Source organism: Glossina fuscipes, unplaced genomic scaffold (assembly GCF_014805625.2).
Source record: "Glossina fuscipes isolate IAEA_lab_2018 unplaced genomic scaffold, Yale_Gfus_2 2, whole genome shotgun sequence".
NCBI lineage: Eukaryota > Metazoa > Arthropoda > Insecta > Diptera > Glossinidae > Glossina > Glossina fuscipes.
In genome coordinates, this window is record NW_023998416.1 from 31,360,795 (window position 1) to 31,383,984 (window position 23,190).

Here is a 23,190-nt window from a genome sequence, read left to right on the forward strand (position 1 = left end):
GGAACAGAATTTCTTATTAATTCATTTATTTTTGAAGTAATTTTTATATTTTATTAAAAATATTTATCTTTATAGCTAATGATGACTCTTATAATGAGAATCATCTTTGTTCATTATTGGTTGCATTGAGGGAATTATTTGGTGCCTCTGCCAATTCTTCTTGCTCTTCTTTCTGTTGCATATCCACTACATGCCTCTCTTTTGTGTTTTCTGTGGCAGTCTGTAAATGCATTGGACTGTAGCCGAATTTTTGACCTGTCTTCATGGTATAAGTGTGTTGAGGACTGCCTTGTGTCTGCGGTTTATATAAAGCAGCCAATTCCTGTTGCAGCATATATTGCTCTTGCTCTGGGTAATCATGTTCGCAGTGATGTTCACCACAGATCTTACATTCGTAAATATTAGGATGTAACGTCACCTTGAAACGCTACTTAGTAGCAGCAAAGTAAAAGGAAAGAAATTTCAGAGAACTAAAAAATATTTACATTTTCCATCACTCCATTACCTCCCATATTGTTTGTCCAGGTGCTCTTAATAGATTTATTAAAGCGTAACCTGGTATGCATACTAACGAAAACGATGCAAACATCCAACCAATACCAAATGCCCAATTCGGATATTTGTAATGGCCGTTGTGATAGCTAGGTTCCTTATAATTAATTAAACTTAAAATCCAAATTGCCTGAAAGAATTAAAAAAAAGAGAACACACATAAATAAATCATTTTGGTACAATGCCGATATTACTGTTGGTGTTATTTTTATTCTATCAACTTTTACAATATCTGCTAAGTTGCTTTTCAAAGTCGCTTTGTTGCCAATGTACGGCAATACACATTTCAACAGCGCATACACATTTTGAAAGTATTACTTCAAAAACATTTCATGACTTATCTTTTAGTTGCCAAAATATTAATTAAGACTATTTTATATGAAAATCATTCTCGATTTTCAATTTTTTTTTCTTAAATTAAAATGATATGGAAAATGAATTTAATTGTATAGGTTAATAATAGATTCTGATTAGTTTGTTATCTTGCTTTGAAATCGCTCTTTTGGGAGTAAAGAATGGCTATAAGAGCAGCAGGATTCATTTACAGAACAAGTAGACGATATAAGAAAGGACAGGACAGGATGGACGGGAATGTCAAGTCTTATGCGATAAGCCAGCAATAAGGAATGTCTTATTGCGATACTTTTAGATACTTTTATGAATGCTTCCAATAGGTAGGTAGGAAGTCCTTAATGCATGAAATTTTTATTCTGAGCGGAGGCAGATAAGAACGTATTTCTATACTTCAAACATTTGTAAGCATACTAATAATAATAATAATGATAACAATATTACTAATAATCACACACATGATACTGCAAAACAAAAAAAAAAAAAAAAAGTTGAAGTGTCTTCGTACTTACAAAAAGTAAACAAGGTCCAAATGTTATCCAGCAAGATTTTAAATATGGCGAAGGCGCCTTTCCAGTCATTTGTTTAATATTTTTCGACAACCGTTCTATACCGTAAAACCAGGCAATCGCTATCATTTGACAGAAAGCCAGAAACATTATGGTTACCGATGCGGCATAATGATCCATCAATTGGAAAAAGTATATGCCACCCTATGGGCATAATGCATTAAAACATTTCACTTTTACATTTTCAAGGAGCGAACCTGTATTAGATTAGGTAAACCGAATAGAAACGAAATCACGCAAACGATCAAAACGACAATTTCATGATAGCCCAAGTGTCGCTTTATCCAATTAGGGAAACCATCTTGTATGGATGTAACCACCACCTCAATTATGGCAAACTACATATATATATAAATGAAATTTTTTAGTATTTACTAGAGAGAAAAGAGAAAGTAAAACAAATACCTTAACGCACCTGAGAATTTAAACCTAAACACAAGAGCATAAAGAAAAACATAACGGCCCATAGTTGAGTGTAAGGCATTTTAACCATAGCTTGCGGATAAACTACAAATATTAAGCCCGGACCATCGCCAATGACATTCCTTACGTTGCTATTTTGTTCCAAAGCTAAATTTCCCAAAGTGGCAAAAGCAAAGATGCCCACTAGTAAACTCGTTAAGACATTTACGATACCAACTGCTACGGTATCCCGCAAAATGTTGTTATTATATTTATTGTAACTGGCAAATGAAATCATGGAACCAAAAGTAATTCCCAAAGAATTGAAATTCTGTGAGGCTGCATTAATCCAGACGTTGGCGTTTTTAATTTCCGCCCAATTGGGACGAAAAAAATAACGTAAACCGTCACTGGCACCTTCTAGTGTAACAGCGCGACACATTAATATTACAATGAGTACAAATGGAAAAGTGGCAGTAAAATAACGAACCTTAAGAGGAAGAAGAAGATTAAAAAAAAAAAATCAATAAAATTATTTCAAATTAGATTCGAAGCACTGGCCTTACCTTTGCTGATGATTTTATTGATTTCCAAGTAGCAAAGTAAACCATTAACCAGGCACAGATCAGACAAGCGAACAGCTCCCAACGCATTAAGCCCGGAAACTCAATTCCGGGACTAATTTGTAGCACTTTATTTCTAAAAGCCAATACAGTTTTCTAATCACGTTTTTCATACTTACATCCACAAGTACAGTAAATAAGTGCTTCTATCTAAATATTTTATCGAAACTTACTCGAAAAATTCTTCGGTTGGTGTCCGTGACATAACAGGTGCTGTTATATTGGCGCTAAAACGTTGAGGTACCCAGCAATCCGGTGTGTTCCATCTGAAAAACAAGAAACAACTAAATAGAGCCCACGGTTTTTAATATTCTTGTTCGCACCTGTTGTTGCAATCGACCCACGGCATTTCCGGTTTAAATGATGTGAAGAAGTAATAAATTGAATAACCAATAATGACACTGTAGTATGTGGACATCAGAAATGAAACAACGACACTGGCAAGGCCAGCACCTAATTGAAATGAAATACAAAAGCACCTTTAAAATAGGTCAGCACTTATATAAAGTATGTGGAGTAGTTGCTAGGAAAAAAGAAAGCGAAAAACTGAGCTAATCAGAGAGCAAGCCAAAAGTGTGCTTTTTTACAGTATGAGGCGTTATCTACCATTGGTGTTATATGTAGTCTCATGTGAACAGATGTACCGGGGTGTTCAACGTGGATATCTGCCGTGAAAGCTAACCCCACTGTGCCCGATGGCACACGTAGTGAGATCGCGTTACTCATGTCCCCGAGGGTGTTATATGGTACATGTTATATAGACGTATTCCCCCCTCTGGAGGGGTCGAGATCCGTCACGTCTCAGACACCTTGTTGCAGTGCAACTCCACACCAAGCAAAAGCTCTTCTCACGAATTTCGGACAACCACAGCCCAGAACAGAGGATGTTTCTAGGGGCTCCAAACACTCGTGGTAAAAGAAAGATAAGCACCCGGGTAAGATTCCGCGGCCGAAGCCAGTTTCATAAGTGACCCATATGTCTCGGAGATGGTGCACTCAGTCCCCCAGTCTACGTTACGTTGGTCACCTTTATCAGACAGAGTTGTCGCGCCGGGCATTTACTTCTTTACGTGTGCTGAAAGCAGCGTACTCGTAACCCCATTAAGAACCCGTTGTCTCGGACGGGCCAATGGTTCGATTTAACTCATAGCCTTTAGTTATTCACTTTATACTCATCGCCTCCACATTTCTGAAGTGAGCATATGTGGGGTATTCACACAACATGTGGATGTTGTTCTGAAGATAGTCGTTCAATGAGCCGTGCTTAGTTAGTAAATAACCTACATAGAGATGGAACATAAAGTGGGGGTTGTTTTCAACCAACGCGATTCCGGGATGGACTGGCAAGTCGTCCCAGCATTTCTACTGCATTGCCTCCGTGACTGCCACCTGGTCAAGACGCGTTGATGCAGACCTCTAAATATTTGATGTTTGCTGCGTACTTGAGTCTATCCCTGATTATCTTCAGTGCAGGAGATCTCAAGAGACCGACTCTATCTAGCGCTCCTTGCATTCTCTGATCTATACATAGTTTCCATCATAATGAGCATCGGCGTAAGCTGCACAGTTGCAGCCAGTTTTCTACGTTTACTTTCTTAATCCCAAGCAATTCAAAAGTGTACTTTCTCTATTTAAGCCTACAAGTCACATGGTCAAAAGTACTGAGCGGCTCGGTTCTCACTATAGTTTACGTATTTTGTTAATTTTCCTGAACGGTCTAATTACTTCGGTTAACTTATGTGTATTGTAAGTAACAAGTATGACTCGCTCGCTCTCTATGATTAAGAATGAGATATGAAACTAAATTCTAAAATTCATTCATATGCTAATTAATAAACTGTAACAACATTTCAGTCAGCAACGTTTCAAACACTTGGTTTTCTGTCGCTGCAAAGAAAAACTGTATTACCACAAATTAAACCAGGAAGTGTTTGTCTATTAACATATATACAACCGTGGATTGCTTTCCTGAACACAAAAAAGGTGCAAAGTAAGCATCGAACGAGACCTGGTTGTTGTAGTGTGTTAGAAAAGACAATTTATTAGTCTGCGGGCCCGTCATTTTTGTAAACTTGAATTCTTACCGTAGAGTGAAAGCGTGAAGATGAAAAGGGGATCAGTTTTTAACTGCTCTGTGTTTGTTTTTACAGGCATAACTTTTGATCAAAATGAATCATTGAAAAATTTTAGAAAAAACTAATCAACTATCAGTTAATTAAGTGCGAGAATAAGTTCTTACTGTTTTTTCATTAAAATAAAATCTCTATTTTCCTGGAGCCGCCAAAATACCTTAATGTACCGAATTTTGTTAAAATATCTCAAAAATTTGCGATCTACAACTTTAACATGGAAACACGTAGATGAAGATTGACGGACAGACAAGATTAGAGCGATTAAAAAATGATTCGAATGATGATGAACGATGAGGAAAATATTTTGATCATCATTAACTCTTTTCCTTTGTCGTTCATTACGTAACATACTTGCGCAAATACTTTGAATGGTGTAATAATCATAAATGTTGCGTTCGTCTTAAATCCTTCTGGATGTATCTGTACAAATATATACAATCTACCCTGCACCACAATTACAAAGTAAGCACCTTTCATCGTTACCTACATATCATGTATCTTGGTTTTCTTGATAGGACATGAAATAGTGTAAGAAAGTCGCGGGAATTTTTGACGATATTGACGAAAGAATGCATTTTTTTCGACTATCGTCGTAAGAAATAAAGCACTTTACGCTCAGATACTCAATAACACTGTTAGAAAATGTTACTGGCATTAAATATCACTCCTAGCATGTATGTTTTTTGGAAAAATCGGTACATATTTCTACCACACGTTGGACAGCGAACGAAGAAGGAGATTCTATGGAAGACGGGGTCACAGCGTACTCGATTATGTACTGAAAATATTTTTGTTATTTTACAAACAGACAAACTGAAGACAGAAAACCAATGTTAGTTAATTAAAGGTCGTGTTTAGAAACTTGAATTTAAGACAACAAAGTTTATGGTAAACCTTGGACGAAGATTTGCTTATGTATTTATATTTAAAGATAACACGGCCCAAGAGGTTCTTGCACATTTCAAGGGGGCAATTGATGTTCTCGCTTATGGTCATGGAAACGCAGCCGGACACCCTGTATTTAACGCCTTCACTCCAGGAATCCATGTTCAGCCTCTAAAGACATCTGTATTTATGTGCATTGTATGTAGATTATTAATAAATTACCATAATCTCTTACCGTGTAGGTTTTTGGAAATTGGAAAAGGGAGACTATATTAACAATTGAAAAAAATATTTATCAATAAGTTATTCAAATATTCAAATATATGCGCATTTTTTAATACTTAAATATGCAGCTAAGTGTAGATTGTGTAATAGCTTTGAGTGAGAGTACCCCAAGTATCGCAGTTATAATTGCGACATTAATTGTCTTAATTGTGCAATTGGATGATTATTCAAATATTTGATTGTGAATTTAAGAAAAAATAAATAAATAAATGAAATTTAAAATGAAAAGATGAGCTGTCTAGACAGATGTTTAGCTTTTCGTGAATTAGAGTAAGTAAAAGTTTCACTTAAATTTTCATTGTAAATAAAAAAAACCTTATACTTAATCCAAATATCATAAGCTGGCAACGCCCACTCATGTTTGAACGCTTATTGCAAATGAAAAAGCAAATGCCATCAAAGCGATCATATTCAAATAGGATTCGACATGATTCGATTACGAAGGTGTTGATGCATGCAAGCAATTTCATGTTGGATTATGCACAACTGAATGAGTATTCAGTTCAGCCGCTAGTCACAGAACAAACAAAAGATGACCGCGAAAATAGGAGTAAGGCAGGCTAGCAATATATCGGCTTGTATTGTAATATGGATGAGAATTAATGTGCAAGATTAAAAAAAAAAAACAAAAAAAAAAGTTCGAAAATTAAAATTTTTTGCCAAAGCAATGCAAAAGCAATGGAATATCTCGAAACGTTTTAAGCGTCTTATCACTTTTAAGCTCAGCTAAGATATTTTTTATTGGAAATGCTTATAAATGGATATAAATACTTTCTAAAGGTAAATCAACCGTTAAAACATTAGGTGACAACTTCCCAGCAAAGATTCGTTTAAATCAAGTGATCTTATTGCCTCAACATAATGAATCTTTTCCCGCATATTCTAAAGCATATGTATAAGCTTTGACGCACCATTTTCGCCGCATTTAAAAAACATACAAATTTTTTGTTACGATATTTATGGACTCACTTGAAATTAAATCGAAAGCCAAAGGTTTAAGAAAATCTAATAATAAGTATTATGTAGGCACTATTATACGATTATCGAAAGAGGAGGGTGCATTACACACATTTACAACCCCCAGGGTTGAAGGGCATGACTACATCATATCACCTCTTAAAACAAAAACAAAATAAACTCGGTTTTTTTCTCGTCACAACAATAAAAATTTGCATTTATATTTTATGAGCGATCGTGCAGAGGCTGTGCAAAGATGAAAAAAAAAAGAACGGTCACGCCTACTCAATGTTATAAAATATTAAAATTTCATTCTTTTATCGAATCGTTTGCAGCAACCAGAACTAAGCTGCAGAGGCTATATAAAGATTACATATAATTGATCAGCATCGAACAGTGATGAGTATAAAATATTCTTACTTGTCTTTTTTTTAAAATTGTATTATTTTCTTCTCAATACAAATGACTTTAAAAAGAGGCGAAAGTTATTTAATGAACTTAAAAGAAGATATGTATGCAAAGCCGTTGTTTAACCATTGACTGGAGGCTTATTATGGGGTAGAACGAGCAAATATCTAAGCAATACTTTTTTGGAAGTATTGGTCAGGGATCGTAAGTTAAGCAAATTTAGAAAAATATAACAAAATACAGGAGAAAATAAAAGAAAACATTCTCTGTTTCCTTTTCATTTACCTTAAATTTCTTGCCTTTGATTAAAATAGCTTTATGGCATTGGCTTCGGGAAAAACCGACCAAAAAAACAAAAAAATTGGTTGTACATGTTTAAAGATCTTTGCATATAAATAACGGTCATCAAAAATGAATTCTCTTCACAAACATCATTTTAAAGTTAAAAGAAATGAATTAAGCATAGTTAGTAGTAGTTTTATTATTAAAGACTATCTATACCGGACTAAATGTAACTTTTACATCGAGCCACGCTCATAACTGTTAATAGTTCTATTCTACGTAGGTAAGTAAGCAAATACATTTGACATACAAACATCATCGACAAGTGCGCGAAGAGTTGAGAAAGATATCTTAATGGAGTAAAGAGGGAAACAATTTATGAAAAGTTGTTAGCTTACCCTTGAATAGTGGGCATAATTGTCCTAAAGCCCCTATGGGTCCTCTGCCCGTATACTGTCCTATTGATAATTCCATAAACAGTAACGGTATGCTACAAATAATTAAAATAATGCAATACGGAACCAAGAAAACACCTGGAAAAGTAAATAAAAAAACATAAATGAAAATAATACAAATAGTGACACTATGCACGTGATATTTGATAATAATATGCTTATGTAATAATGTATGCATGAATGTTTCAGAATATATTAACGGAAGTTGCAGTTGAACGTTTCAGTTTTGCATATAAAATTAAAATTAAAATTAAAATTTCATTTTCAATAGCAGGTATCTAGTCTTACATATAATGACAAAAACTAGTTTTTTTATTTTTTTTTGACGTAATTTATATGCATTACAATAATAAAAGTAATAATGATAATAATAAGCAATATTTTAAACACCGAGCACAATTTGAGTTAAAAATTAAATTTGTTTTGCTTTTTTTAATTTTTTTAATTTGCTTTAGAAAGTTTTGTTCTCGCTTTGAAGTAAATGAAAAAAGCAGGTTGATATATACTTTTATTTAAGAAAAAAGAAAAAAAAAAAAAAAAAAAAAAAAAAGGAAAAAACAATCAAAAATGTTTTTAAAACAAATTCGATTTATATATAAAGTAATCTAGCGGACTGCTTTTCAAAATGGAACGGAAATCGTGCATAAACATTGAAGAATATGTGATCAGCTGACTAACTAACTAACTAACTGGCTGACTGACCGACCGACTGACTGTTATGTATACATGTGTATAGCTAGTCCAGCTGCATAAAACTCATTGCAAATTGTTCAATACTAATACATATGCACTAATAAATGAGGTTTCTTAAATTCAAAAATTATTACTTATGATGTGTTGTGTGAAGAAAAAAGAAAAAATAAAAATAAAAAAATGAAAAGGAAATTTGTATTTAAATAATAAATATCTAAGTAAATGGATGTAGAACGGCGTGTGCATGTATTTAAGATATTTTATTATTGTATGATTTTTAAAACGTGGGAATATGAAAAGTTTGCTTAAAAAGTTTTTGATTTCCGGCTTGACCGGCTATATAGATACCTCCTCCACTTTTATAGCACATATAAGGGAAACGCCAAACATTACCCAAACCCACCGAATAACCGATGCATGCCAACACAAATTGCATTTTACTGCCCCATTTTTGTTTACGTGGTTTCAAATTCGCCGTCTCATCAGATGTATCCATGAAACTATCATCGTCATCATCATCAACTCCGGGTAATCTAAAATTCAATACAATTCAAATAATTTAATTACTATTATATAACATTCACGTAGAAGCAATAAATATAACTTTAAAATTTCATTCATAAATTCTGGTCTCGGAAGCTACAAATATTTAAATTTTATTTGACGTGCACGCATACACACCCATACAGACATTGCTAAAGCATCGGCATATATATTGATTTTGACGTCCCGTTTGCAACCAGAGATGCCTATCGGTAACTTGACAAAAAAACATGTGTATGTACATGATCGCAGACTGTCGGTCCGTTTGTCCTCTACACTCAAATCACTGTTTCCGATCAATTTTCGTCGTAAAATATTAAAAACCAATCTTTGTTGCTGCACAACATCTTATCTTTTTCTGAGCTTATTTATATGGGAGAAGGTTGGAACTATCTTCCCATCCCATTAAAATATTCCCCATTTTACTATCTTTGTTCAAGCAATATTAGAATTGCGAAATTTTTTCGCATAATGATTTTTCCACAATAGACCCTTCTGAGTGCACATGGTCCGATCCAAATCGTTTCGTTTATCGTTTGGCCGAAACCTATGAAAATATTTTCAAAATTGCAGCCTTTAAGTTGAGCACGAAAATACATGGATACACAGCAAGCGGACAGACGGACATCCATGCTTAAATTGATTTAGAAAATGATTTTGATTTTATTGCTATAATAATAGTAAGTAAGCGTATCTCTAGTTCTTCCGGGTGAAGCATACATCCGCCAAAATCTAATATCAGCCTACAGCAAGTGATATAAAAAACGTTACCAACAAAACGGGTGCAACCTGTTTTCTTTTCGCTCTAGTTCACAAATATATGTATGTATAAAAAACAAAAAGACAGGAAAATTATTTTGTTTTCCTTCTATTACGTATAACAAACAAATCATATATTTTTCCTCAGTAAAGCTCATTGAATTGTTGTCAACATTTATTTATTTAATAAATATTTTTAAAGGGGTGCTGTTGCCTCTCGTTACTTGAATGCGGTAATCTCGATGGTCTGTATTTGTGTTTTTTTTTTTTTTTTTTATATTAATTTTGTTACTTCATTTGTAATACATTAAGAGACTCTCGTCGCAAAGGATCATCCTGAAATTCTTGACCGATTTATTCGTATAGCAAACTCTTCCCCTCTCTTTCTCTTTCTCACGCTTTTTTTTTTTAATGTTTTCTCTAATCTCTATTTATACGTAACGATTAATAATTAATTATTTGCAGTAAACATTGATTGACTGATTGATGACCTGTTTTGAATTTTAGAAGCAATGAAAACTTCAAACTAAATCTTGTGCTGAACGGCGCCTTTTAACGCGTTTATTATTCATAATATATTGTTATACCAACTGGAAATGGTGAGTATTTAAGATTCGGCTTACTAGATGCATTGTTTTCTTTACTTATTTTTTATTCTGACTTTTAATGTAAATAATACTTTTTGTTCACTATTTATTACATTACAATGCGCATGCAATGTTTTCAATTATATAATTAATTTAATTACAAAAAAAAAAAGATATGTATATTTATAATAAACAAAGAAAAATCTCTATAGTTGCAAACGTGACGTGATGAGTGTAAATGAGTACGAGACCCTTTTGGATAAGCCTCCCTGAAATATCCCGTATATATATGGAAGATATATACTACTATACTACTTTATTTGTCGTAATTTTAATGTTTACTTCCTCTGTAAGTTTTTGGTTATTCTTTAAATCTCCGAAAATTTTAAAGGAAAGAAGCCATGTGAACGTGAATCCTATCTATTTTGAAGGTTTAGCGATGGAAATGCGAAAGCTTTTATGTACACATTTTTCGGTTTTTTTCAGTACCTGATGAGTAGGTGTAAGTCAAACGGACAGACAGATATAGTTTGAGCGAATGGAAATCGATTTGCATTTACTCAATGACATTTTTGTTGTTTCCTTTCGGGTACTGTAAGCGGGATGCTATAAGTAGCAAACTCTCAATCGTCGATGTTGCAAATAAAATACACATCTGGATTAAATTAAAATTTTTAACCAGTTAACTGCGTAATTTATTATCAAATGTCCCGCACCTGTGTAGTGGAATGACGTGTGCACACATCACACACGATCGCATACTAAATCTTCCGGAAAAATAAAAAGTGAATAATTTGTTGTTGAGATAAGTTACTATTATTATTGAAAACTCTCTAAAAATAATAAAATTCTTAAACAGGAAACATGAAAAAAAAAATTGAAGAAATTTAATTAAACTCAAAGATCGACTGTCACGGAACTCCTTGTGGGTTAGTGGCAATTTTTTGAGCAGACGACAAACATTTTCAAAATGAACTTGTCATTGATGGTTCCGAAGACGCGTGCTGGTAATGTTTTATAATTTAGGGCAGGTATACTGACATTATAAAGATCTTATTAAAATATTTTGTACTTATAATGAATGATAACTTTTACGTCACACGACATGTATATGCGTCGACTAAAGTAAAATCAGAATCAGATGGCTTGAGTTAAATACACGTTCAATGCTGTTAACTGGTGAAAGCAGAAGATGATACATCAGTCAATAAGCCCATAACACGATAGTGACGAATGCATATGATTTTCTGATAGTACTAACCTCTAGACGAAATGTGCCCAAAATTTGATGACTTTTTAAGCCTTAATTTACAAGTTACAGATTTTCCAGTGCTGCTACTTTTTAAACATTACACCATTGATGGTGTGAGGATATATCATGTTTGATTTAGAATAACTTTCTAAATCGATTTAAGCTTGTCGGTCCGTCGGCCCGAAAGTTTTCAGATATATTGATGAAATTTGCTACACCGATGTATTGTGGCTCAAGAGCAAATACTACGGGAAATGGTTTGGATCGGGCGTATATTGGTTTATTTTGAAAAGTCCTTATACGATAATTTGTAGGTTAGTGCAAGGTAGTGCATGGTGGGCCGCGGACTTCTACAGACTTTTCACTTGTTGGATGGGAAAATCTTAATATCGTGTATAAATAATTATATATACATGTACATATATAGGGGCGTGTGTGTGTGCATTTCTTTCATTTATTGTAATCGTATGCAAGCATTTACAAGCTCACTCTGCTATGAATCTGAATATTTTCTTGAATTGATGGATATTCAATAACGTCGCTACATTGCAAATATACCATTAGAGTAAATTTGTTTTTTTTTTATTTTGTTTTTAACCATAAATATATGCAAAATTGTTTTACATTGCATAATATTTTATATCGTGCTAATGTATTAAAAGTTAAATAAATATTTGCTCACACTTTTATATCCCTTTAACACTAGATTTTAAAATTTATGAAAATTGAAAAAATCAATAGCAGAACGGAGTACGGTAAACAGAGAATTAACAGCTATTAAGAAGCTATAAATAATAGTAAATAAGTGGTTTTATTTACATTGTATGGTATTTTTGTAATTTTCTTTAATATTATTTCCATTAAAATGATCAGAAATACACTCAGTTTTTCTTACTCTTGAAAGTCAGTTCAACTTATTTCCCGAAAACTGTAGTAAGTGCAGTAACGTAATTGTGATCTTATCACAATAATTTTCTTTTTTCTGTGAAATAACTTGCTTTAAATTCGACCACCTAATTTGATGAATCCCTTTTCTAAGCCTGGAGATGCGCAGCACATCCTTTAGTCTTGCTTTAGTGGTTTTAAAAAAGTCATAAGCGCTACAAAGTAAAAAGCTTTTTATTTGTTTGTAAACGTCTTAGAATAGGTTTTAAAATATTACTTTCGATATTTCAGAACTTGTATCTGAATGTAAACTTTGATACCAATATATAATCATTAAGTCCGTGAAAAAATCCGCGGGCAAAATAAGTAGATGAAGCGTATCACTTCACACAAAGTTTTGCTAGTGTATATGTGTATATCAAGATTCGCCCCAAAATGGACGGTAATGTTTATTTTAGACAATTCATATAAAAAACGAACAAAAAGGCTACAGTTATTCATCTAACGACCTTTCAAAATAAGCCGCTATAGGGGAAGTGTTCGAAAAATTAGTCCGATCCGAACCATTTTTAACAAAGTTCATCATTGTCCCAAAGTACATCGTTGCACCAATTTTCATTAAACTATCCCGAAAATTACGATCTGTAGGCTGAACACAAGAAAATCAGGCGGACGAACCGATAGGCGGATGTAATAAAAGTTGGCTAAATCCCAAATTCTTCTTGGTTTTGCGTACTTGCGTACAAACTTAATAAATCCTTGTTTCCTTGTACCGTAGGTGGTGTAATGTATAATCGGTTAAAATAAAATAATCATAAAAACTGACTTCTTGAAGGAAGTATTTGAAACCGTGAGCGTTCATCATTCGATTTGAAATGTAAAAAATTTCCAATCAAAGCTCCGCTTAGTTGAATTTGTGATCATAAATAAAAACCTTTGGAAACTTACATTTTGGCGATCCGATTAAAATGTGAATGCAGATATGTCGATTGTAAGTGCTTTGAGGATGTAGCGGAATTTTGATGACGATGCGACATAGTATTATTAATTTTTAAATTTGATTTTATTTAATTGAATTTTACTAATTTTTCCTTTCATGTATATATATATATTATTTTTATTGATTGTTTGCGAGGTTTCACTTTCTAAATGTTTTCACGCATTTCGTTCAATCATTTTTTAAAATTCAAAGATTTTGACCGCAAGGTTTTTAAGAGTTTTTCGAATTTTTGCAAATGCTGGTTAAAAAGATACTGAAACTATTTCTATGCTTTGAGAACTGAAAAATCGTCTCTTTATAGTTTAAAGCTAACTTCAATGTTAATTAGTTATTAAAATAGCGATAGAGTGGCCGAGTTTTAATCTCTGTCATCGAAAGATAAAAATGTACTAACTTTGTATCACCGTTCGCAATACAATCAGTAAATGGGCATTTTAGCGATCTTAAAAAGCGTATATCTTCGTGGCGAGTTTGAAAAAGTACGGCTCATAAGATTTAGCCATCTTCTTATATTTTGGGCCTGTCTGCCAAATCGTGCTTAGTTGTCAATTTTAAAGTCGCTTAAAGTTTCCTTTAGCTGTCGTTTAAATTTTTTTTTTTTTAATATTATATAAGCAATTACTCGAGGGATGTTACCTATACGTACAACACGTTGATGTTCAAAAAGAAATGAGAAAGAGATAGGGAGATGGTCGCAAGCCTCGTAGGTGCGTGCCTAATCCCTCACTTTTACGCCTTCACTATCGGAGCACTCACTACGACTATGAACAAGTATGCTCCAAGGGTGCTGCGAGTATGCTCCAAATATGTTGCTACCGCATTGAGATATGAATCCACAAACATTGGCCGGGTAGTCGCGAGTCTTATCTACTGGGCTATTCATGCCGATCTTACGACACTTACTTAAAATTTTTTTTGAATCGCTGAATATTAATTGTTTCTCACACATCTGTCTAATAAATCAACCTCATTGTAATATTTTAAGGGAGAAAACTTTTTCTCGATTGTTAGCATTTCCTTTTCTCTAATTGCAGTTGTGACTTACTGTGGTGATGGAGGAGTGGCGAAATTCAGCAACTCATTCGGTGTTTGTGGTACTCTACGTATTACCAATCGCCGACCATCGGTTGAACCAATGCCTATCGAAGCTAACGATCGTACTGATGTAACATCGGAGAAAATTTGATTTACGATATTGTCACGCAGTAAGTAGGAATTGGTGTTCAAGTCTTTACCACCGCCACAACTGGATGATGAGGGCTGTATCAAACTGTTAACTGTTAACTCATTCGAATCTGGTGTAAAAGCTAAAATAAAGAGAAAAAAATGTTTTTTTTTTAATATATAATACATAAAGGACCGATATACATATGTATGCATAAGTAGGGGAGATGTGCTTTTCGTAAATGTTAATTTTTTTTTTTATTTTTCATTTTACTAAAACATTTTTAATCTATTTATTTGCCCGCTCGAATGTAAGTACGTACGCATGTGTATCTATTGCATGTATTATAATTTGTACATTTTAAGGTGACGTTATGTGTTTGTGTGTTTTCTTCTCTGCTGGATTAATTGAATTAGAACAGCGAATGTAATCTGGCGACAATTTCACGCTCACCTGACACTACAGAACGCATGCTGCTGTTGCGGTCGTAACGCGAACGCGAATCAATTCCCGGAGTTAATGTGTTCGTTAAATTGGATGCTAACAGAGCTGAGACGGGTCTCACAGTTGTTCTCACTGATGGCGACGATGATGAAAGTGTTGTCGTTGATGCAGGCGTTAGTGTGAAATAGTTGGCGGAATAAATTGAACTGATTGCGGGAATTGATGTATAATTTGATGCACCAACAACGGTTGTAATTGTAGTTGTTGTTGCTATTGTCGTATCGTCGGCAGCGGCACTATCTGATTCGCAATCCTCAATTGTAAATTTAACACTTGTATTCGCTTTTGTGCTATAAACCGTTGATGTTGCCGTTGTCACCGCCCCGACTTCGTGTCCATTAGTTTGATGAATGACATCCGCGCCAGACAATGACAGTGTTGGCGTTATGAACGGCGTTTGATATTTGCTATGCGAATAACGCTGTATTAGTCCCGGCGCAGTTGTTGTGATCGGAGATGACGTCGATTGTGCTAGTGATGCTTGTGTTGAACTTGCGATGTTGATTGCTGCTCTGTGAGTAATATCTGTCAGATTAGGATTGCTAGCTTGCATAGGTCGTTGATCAGTGACTGTACTATGTCGTGTCAGAGGCAGTTTTTGTAAACCTGTTAATGACGGCGTGGATTTTGTAGGCGATAATTGTTGCGGTGTTCCCAATGGAGTTGATGCCGGTATTATAATGAATTTATGAGACCGCACAGAGGGTGTACGTATTAAGCGCGTTTGATCATCGTTATCGCAACTCTCAGCTCCACTATCGTATAGCAAACTATGACGAAAATTAACTGAGCCTTGCTTGCCGACTGACCCCAAATTGGGCGTAGGAGTAGGAGGTGATTTGTTAAGAAATCCTAAATTTAAAGCAGTTGGTGTAGATACAGTTTTGGAAAGTCTTACTACGTTATGTTCGTTGTCTTTAAAATTATTTTTTATATCATCTTCTTTCGATTTTGTTGTTGTTGGCGTTGTTCCTGTTATAGCTTCTACGGCTGATGCTGGTGTGGTTGCTTCCATTTCGGCGAGAATTCCGTATTATAGTCTTTCTTATTGATATTTTATTTAATCTATTTTCGAAAAATTCTTTTTGTATTTTAATTCATCTATAGATTAACGAATAATTAGTAAAAGAGAAATTGATTATTAGTTTTTATACTCTAAACGACTTGTAGTACAAGAGTATATTCAGTTTGTACGGATATAGGAGTTCAGCCCAGAAGGAGTTCATCTAGAAACACCTTTCATAATATCGAGCTTGCCTATCCTTATGTATGTCTGTCACATCGGCGTGCTTTGACCCGAGCACCGACGCTTTGTAAATAATTGGGATTGGACAACTTTTTTCTTATTTTGAAAAGTCGTTGTGGGAGTAAAAGTGCTAAGGGAAGTGGTGTAGGATATTTAACGGTACGTCGTGGCCCAGTGTTATATCTTTACTTGTTATATTTAAAATTTTCACACATGTATTGTTTTCATATTTTGCTTTTAACATTCATTGAAGAAATATTTCTTCTGTCTATTACGTTAGTATTTTGTTCATCAATTGTTGCTCTTGTTGTTGTTTTTGTTGTCATGGCTGTTGTTGGTTAGTGTTTTATTGACCTTTGACCTTGATACTGGTTTCATTTTTTTGAAAATTCTCTTTAATTACTCATAAATTAGTGTGACACGAAGTTTTATATTAATGTTGTTTTTTTTTAATTCAATTAAATTTTACATATGATAAGACAAACATTTATGCAAATACTTATTTAGTTTTTGCTTTTCAAGATTAATAACTTTTGCTCTAATTAAAACAATGAAAAGGAAGCTTTCGAAATGTTTCGATGTTATCAGTCTGATGCTGTGGGCATAGTAGTAGACTGTGCCCGGTTTAAAGAGTGCGCCTTTAGGTTAAAATTAAAAATGTCTTTTACTGTGATTAAGTGCGAAGAGACGTGGAAATAAATTGCATATTGGATGAGGCAGAAATTTGTTTTCATTTTCTTTCTATCCGTTTATTCTTCAAGAGATTTCAAAAGTGAAATGGAACAAGTACCCTAAAAAAAAGGGAAGGAATGAAATTTTTATATCCTACAATATTGGGTGGGCGCGGTCGATTTTTTCAATTTTCAGGATAAGAATGAAAATTTATATGGTATATGTGTTGTGCTTTTTGAGTAATAAGCAAAAAACACGGAAAACGGAAAACACAAAAGTGTTTACAGTTTTTGCTGCATAGGCATGCGGACATCGTAGGCGTGCCCTTTGAAAAGTTTGCGACATTTCCAAATTGTTTTGCATATTTGTAGGCGATATCCTCATTTTTGCGAACGGAAAATTTTCGCCACATATCTGTATAGTATCTTACATAGTTGCGCAGACGGACAGGCAGACAGTTGAACGGGCGGACATTCTCAGATGCATTTCTAATTTAAAATTGATCAAGAATTTATATACGTTGTGGGATTTTCGAAGCTTGCGTTGTGTAAGGGTTTTTAAAATAAATTAAACTATGACATACTTTAAAATCGAGCAAGCGTGTAGAGATACTAACTACAGCAGCGCCTATGGAAAACAGTTCAAATTTTTTATAGATTTGTCTAATTTAGCTTGTGAGTAATGAGAAAAAAACCAATTTTTTACGTATTACTTTGGGCGTGCCATTCGACCAATTTGGCCACAACTTCCAACGCTTCTGCCAGAAGAATGTTTACAACAGATATTGTCCAGATGGATAGATGGCTAGACGAACAGACGGACGGGCTTAAATCGACTTGGAATTTGATCAAGAATGCATGTACTTTTCGGTGCCTCTGAGGCTTCCGCCTCGGCGTTGCAAACACGCTGACAATATGAATCCTCATTCTTCGGTAATGAATATGAAAAATAAATGTGGGCCATGCGGAGTTTTATTTTTTTTGAATAAACCTTGACATTAGTTTTGTAACTTACAAGTGTTGTATATTGTATAATTGTGTTACATTATGTTTCTATTCTAAATTTTGAAAAAAAAAAAAAATATTTGTTGTTTTTATCTATGGCGTATACAGATGCATTTTCAAATGCACATTTTTCATCGCTATATACTAGTTATAAAAGCATAATGTATAATGAAAATATTGTATTGACACTTAGTGACTACTACGTGTACGTATTAGGCTCACATGTGGGTTAGTAGTTAGACCCTGTACTAGCACTGTGCGGTAAGGTAAGATAATTAGAACTTCATATGAGTATACTTGACACACCTATCATTACACATTTATTATTACGGCAAGCAATTCATAATTCACGATGTTTATGTTCCTAAGTTTGTCGTCTAATGAAGAATAGAAAAAGAAGACAGTTAATAATGATCAAGTCTTTCTTTAATGAGTTCGGCACCGAAAGGAATGATTTATTAGACAAGCGGTTAACTGTTGATAGGACATGAGTCTCTTTTGAACGTTGGCAGTGCCTATCTAGCCAGCCGGCGCTGCAAATTGAGCATATGAAGGAGACATTCAGAAATGACATCGCACATGTTAATTGAAAATTAATTTTAAGCAAATAAAGACATTATAGTCGGCCACGGCCCGCCATTTAATATCATCCACCAATTTTGTTTTCGCAAAATTATTCATGCAGCGACTTTTCAAAACAAAGTGTTATATGGCAAGTGATCGAAAAATAGGTACGGTCCGTACCATTTTTAATAGCGTCCGTCCTCTTTGCGTAAATACGTCACGTATACCAAATTTCATTAAAGTATCTGAAAAATTGTGATCTGGAGGTTGAATACGTGAAAGAAGATGGATAGACGAACAGGCGGTCTTCAAGATTTAGCAAGATTCAGAAAGCGATTCTGAATAATAAAAGTTGTGTCTATCTCCATTCATCCTCACAAAGTTAGTCTCTCCTGCAGCACAAGCGATGGCGGAGATAAAAATTTCGTTTAGACAATTAACTTTTTCTACCATGTTTTCTACAAAGTTCAAAATATCTGTATCACAATTAAAACAAGTGTGCAAACCTTGTACCAATTTTAATATGTTTTGAACTTATTATGTAATAGCTAATAATGAAGTATATAACAATGTACCAGACAGATCGAATGACATGAGAAATGATATTAGAGTTTTGAAGATTAACTGCAACAATAGTTACTGTTTTAAGATTGTCTAAGACTGGGTATCACAGTTACCAGTAATCTTCACTTCACTGGTATAAGATTGTTTCGTCAATTAACTAGAATTAGTTCAAAATTAATCCGGTAATGAAAACAAAGGAAAAAGAAAGTACTTGACTATTGCATAAATTAGAATCATGCCAGTGTTAGTAAATTTCTTTCGCTTTATTAGTAAAATTTTATGCCTTCAGATTTCTATTTGTTGCTAAAGATGACATTTGCGCCAATCGAGAAATCAATCGAGTCAGAGTCAACAATTGGATTTTCGTTCCTTAGTTTGAAGGTCAAAACGTTCGATTGTGATGGTATCTGCAAATGATTTCTAATGAGGGTAAATGAGGAGTATTTTTGACATCTCTACGAAATCTTAACCAAAACAAGAAATTTAATTTCAAGGGAGTAAAGTAAATGCAAAATTTTTCAGAAATTTTTTATAGTGTCGAATACTTGCTTTGAAGTTTCTATACTAATATAGAGGAAAAACTTCATACCGCAAGGAAAGGAGGATGGGAGGAATATTACTTTGTCAACTGAATCCTTGTTGTTAACTTATAGCCTAGCATTCCACCCGATTATTTCTCATCTCTTTTACAGATGCCTTTGGAAAGTAATGAAATTCACTTAGAAGAATTTTCTAACAGAAATGTGCTGCTGTAGTTTCATGTAGATGGCACTTTGTTTCAAACATTTGAAAGCTTTTCTTGTTTTCGTCGCGAAATTACAAATTTGGTGCTGAATACAAACTCATCTATTGAATTATTCATTTTTTTGCCGCGGTTTCTGCCATTTCGAAACGTCCATGGAAACGCGAATGGAGACGTGTGATTTTGTATTTGTCAAATGCAGTGAAGGGAGAAAAGCGAATAGGGAAAAAGATTTCGACTTCAAATAGGATTTTTACGAAGTGCAGACTGATGGAAAAAATAATAAAAATATTTGTAAAAAAAAAAACATGCCGATGACACGTTTGGAAACTTTAAACGAGTTCTTCTCGAGACGTAATTTTCATTGGGTGGTTTTCGAATTACTAAGATTCAGTTATAATTTCCTTTTTACGTTTATAATGAAATTCCAAGCGAAAAAACATCTAAACTATTTTATTTAATAATTCGTGAACTAAAAAAAGCATATAGCCGAAATTTGACCGAAATATTTATCTGAATTACGCAACAAAATAAATATATATATCTTTATTTTAGGTGGGGATTAGTTGTTTTTTGAAAAGACTTAATTTCTACAACTTGATGATAATAAGAAAGATTGTTTTATACTTCGCACCAAGCAACTGGGAAATACTAACTTTGATCGTCATGCTTGATTCGTAAGGTGGAAAAGAATGCTTTGAAATAAAATATATAAAGAAAAATGACCGTATTGTTTAGGTGTACACCCATGACCGTGGGCTTGAAAAATCCAGAAATATTGATTAGAAATCATATAAAACAGATGTATGAAGTACAGGTCCGTCTATGCGTCCGTTCGCCTCTCCTTCTTTCCGTTGATCCGTCTATCTGGCCAACTGCTGTCTTGGAAACTTGACGAGTTGTGATTAAGTCTTAGATAGTGAAACCGGTAATTATATAACCAGAAAGAGGTGTGACTCGCTTACAAACTCAGTCAAAATTAACAGAGTACAAAAAATTTGATTACAATTTGTTTACAAGTATCAACTTGACACACACTACTATAACCAGAAAAACCCTCTAAATTTATGGAATAAAAAGTAAACACATTGCAGTCGGTCGAGGCTGGTCTTTAAATACTCTGCACCACTTCGCTTAATACACCGAAAAGTATACATATGAAGGCATCATGAAAGCTTTTCATATTGGAGCTTTGAAAATTGCCATTTTTTCATATAACGATTTTTCAAAACAAGACGATGGTCGAAAATGCAGTTCAACTCGAACCATTTTCAATAGCGTTCGTCCTTGTCTTTAAATACATCAACGTACAAAATATCATCAAAATATTTTAAATATTGCGACCTGTAGGTGGAACATAAGCACACATGGGCACCCTGATACGCGTAGGGAGAGAGATAGAGACAAAGATTCTTAGATTGACTTAGGCGATCGGTATAATAAAAGATAGATGTATCCCATGTTCCTCTGGGTGTTACATATGTCTGTGTAAACTTAATGCATCCGCGTACCACAAGTGGTGTAGAGAAGAAAAATAAGCGCAGTCAGTCCAAAAACGTGCCAGCAATGAATGAAAATCTAGCCTATAACAGTTTCATCGAGATCAAAATTAGAGTAATTACTATGGAAAAGATTCAACTCACACGCTCACACATATAGTAAACCATTTCACAATTTTTGTGTGTTGGTTGGAGGGCTCATCACAAAGCGAACGTGATAATTGCGTTTGCATATTATTATGGTAGAAACTGAAATACGAAACAAACGGTTTTAGTTGAAGGGCGCGGATGCCCACAAACAAGCCATGTAACTGTGCAACAGCGTAAATGGTAACGTATGGATCTATAATTTGATATTAATGTTTAGGCGGGCCTGGTGAAGGTTCAGCCCAATTGAATGTTTCTGACCAGTAACCCATTAATAACAATTAATAACAATCGATTTACATATATATTTGCATGAAATGGTGGATACCCAAGATTCACTACACTTTAATTGCCTTTTCTAAGTTTGGTGAAACAAATTTAAATTTATTCGTATGCATTTAAATCATTTATGAAATTTTTATTACATTATATATTCGGGGTTTAATTGAAAAGCATTTAATTATTATTATATCTAGAATAATTCTTTAGATAAATATCCGTAAATGCATTCAGCAGCAAATTGAACATAAATTCCTCCGCATTTGGCTTTATACAAACTTTTTATGCGGCAACTATTTAGCGGAGAAATTAGACACGCATATCATGTATATATATTGAAAATACTTTTCAATTAATTAATTTTTCGCTTTATATTCTATTTAGATATATATATGTATTTACTAATTGATAGCATGTGAAACTATATAAATTTTATCCATACAGTTTTTTCGAAGTAAATAAAAATTTAAAGATTTTCCTCTGTTATTTATTTATTCTTTTATTTGAATAATAAACGCACAAATTTTTAAATTCAAGTGAACAAAAAAAAAAAAAAAAAACAAAACAAACAAAGCGCACTTAAAACTTTAATATTTTTTATTCGTTATTTATCTAATTTACTGCGCTCGAAATGTTTGTCTCGTACACACACGGGCTGTCAAATGTCAACTGATCTAGAAAAATGTGAGAATATCGTTTACAATTTTGTTTCATTTTTATTATTGTACAACTAAAAGATACCCTTATTGCTATTTATTGCATGCATTCTATCGCATTTACACGCATTTAAGAGTGAACGATCTTTACACTTGATAGCTAGATTGATACATAGTGACGAATCTATGTCTACGTAAACGATAAATACATTTGTATGCGCTTCTAGTTAACCGCAAATTAGTGACTCGGTTTCATTTAATTTTTTCTGTTTTTGTTTTCGTTTTCTTGTTCGCGAAAGACTAAGTTTAGTTTCTTTACGTAGGTGTTTTCTATAATCTGTCTTTGTGTCCTATGCGCTGATACAAAGAAAGTTTAGAAATACGTGTACGCGTGTAAGAGTAAATAAACAAGCAGAGAATAGTTTTAAGTGAAAATTTTTTCTCTATTCTCTATTATGTGTGCTCTTTTTCCTTTTTCTCGCTTTTTCTCTACTCTTTTATTGTTACTCAGAGCTATGGTAAATTTAT

At 33.8% G+C, this 23,190-nt stretch overlaps 1 protein-coding gene across 2 annotated transcripts; it reads right to left on the reverse strand.

The window, feature by feature from the left end:
- Window positions 1-21: 21 nt before the first annotated feature.
- LOC119633089 (sodium- and chloride-dependent GABA transporter ine) lies at window positions 22-22,462 on the reverse strand. 2 transcript variants are annotated; one of them, XM_038026310.1, is made up of 13 exons: window positions 22,449-22,462; window positions 15,239-16,390; window positions 14,666-14,927; window positions 8,943-9,127; window positions 7,845-7,979; window positions 2,821-2,950; window positions 2,671-2,763; window positions 2,441-2,573; window positions 1,888-2,364; window positions 1,670-1,810; window positions 1,416-1,616; window positions 506-682; window positions 22-427 (listed from the first exon to the last, which is right to left on the reverse strand). In XM_038026310.1, exons 2-13 carry the CDS (start codon window positions 16,302-16,304, stop codon window positions 101-103), a joined length of 3,327 nt encoding a protein of 1,108 aa, XP_037882238.1. In that variant the 5' UTR covers window positions 16,305-16,390; window positions 22,449-22,462; the 3' UTR covers window positions 22-100. The 2 variants fall into 2 exon arrangements, with proteins under 2 accessions (XP_037882238.1, XP_037882237.1); XM_038026309.1 differs by lacking the exon at window positions 22,449-22,462 and adding an exon at window positions 22,286-22,396.
- Between the last annotated feature and the right edge of the window lie 728 nt (window positions 22,463-23,190).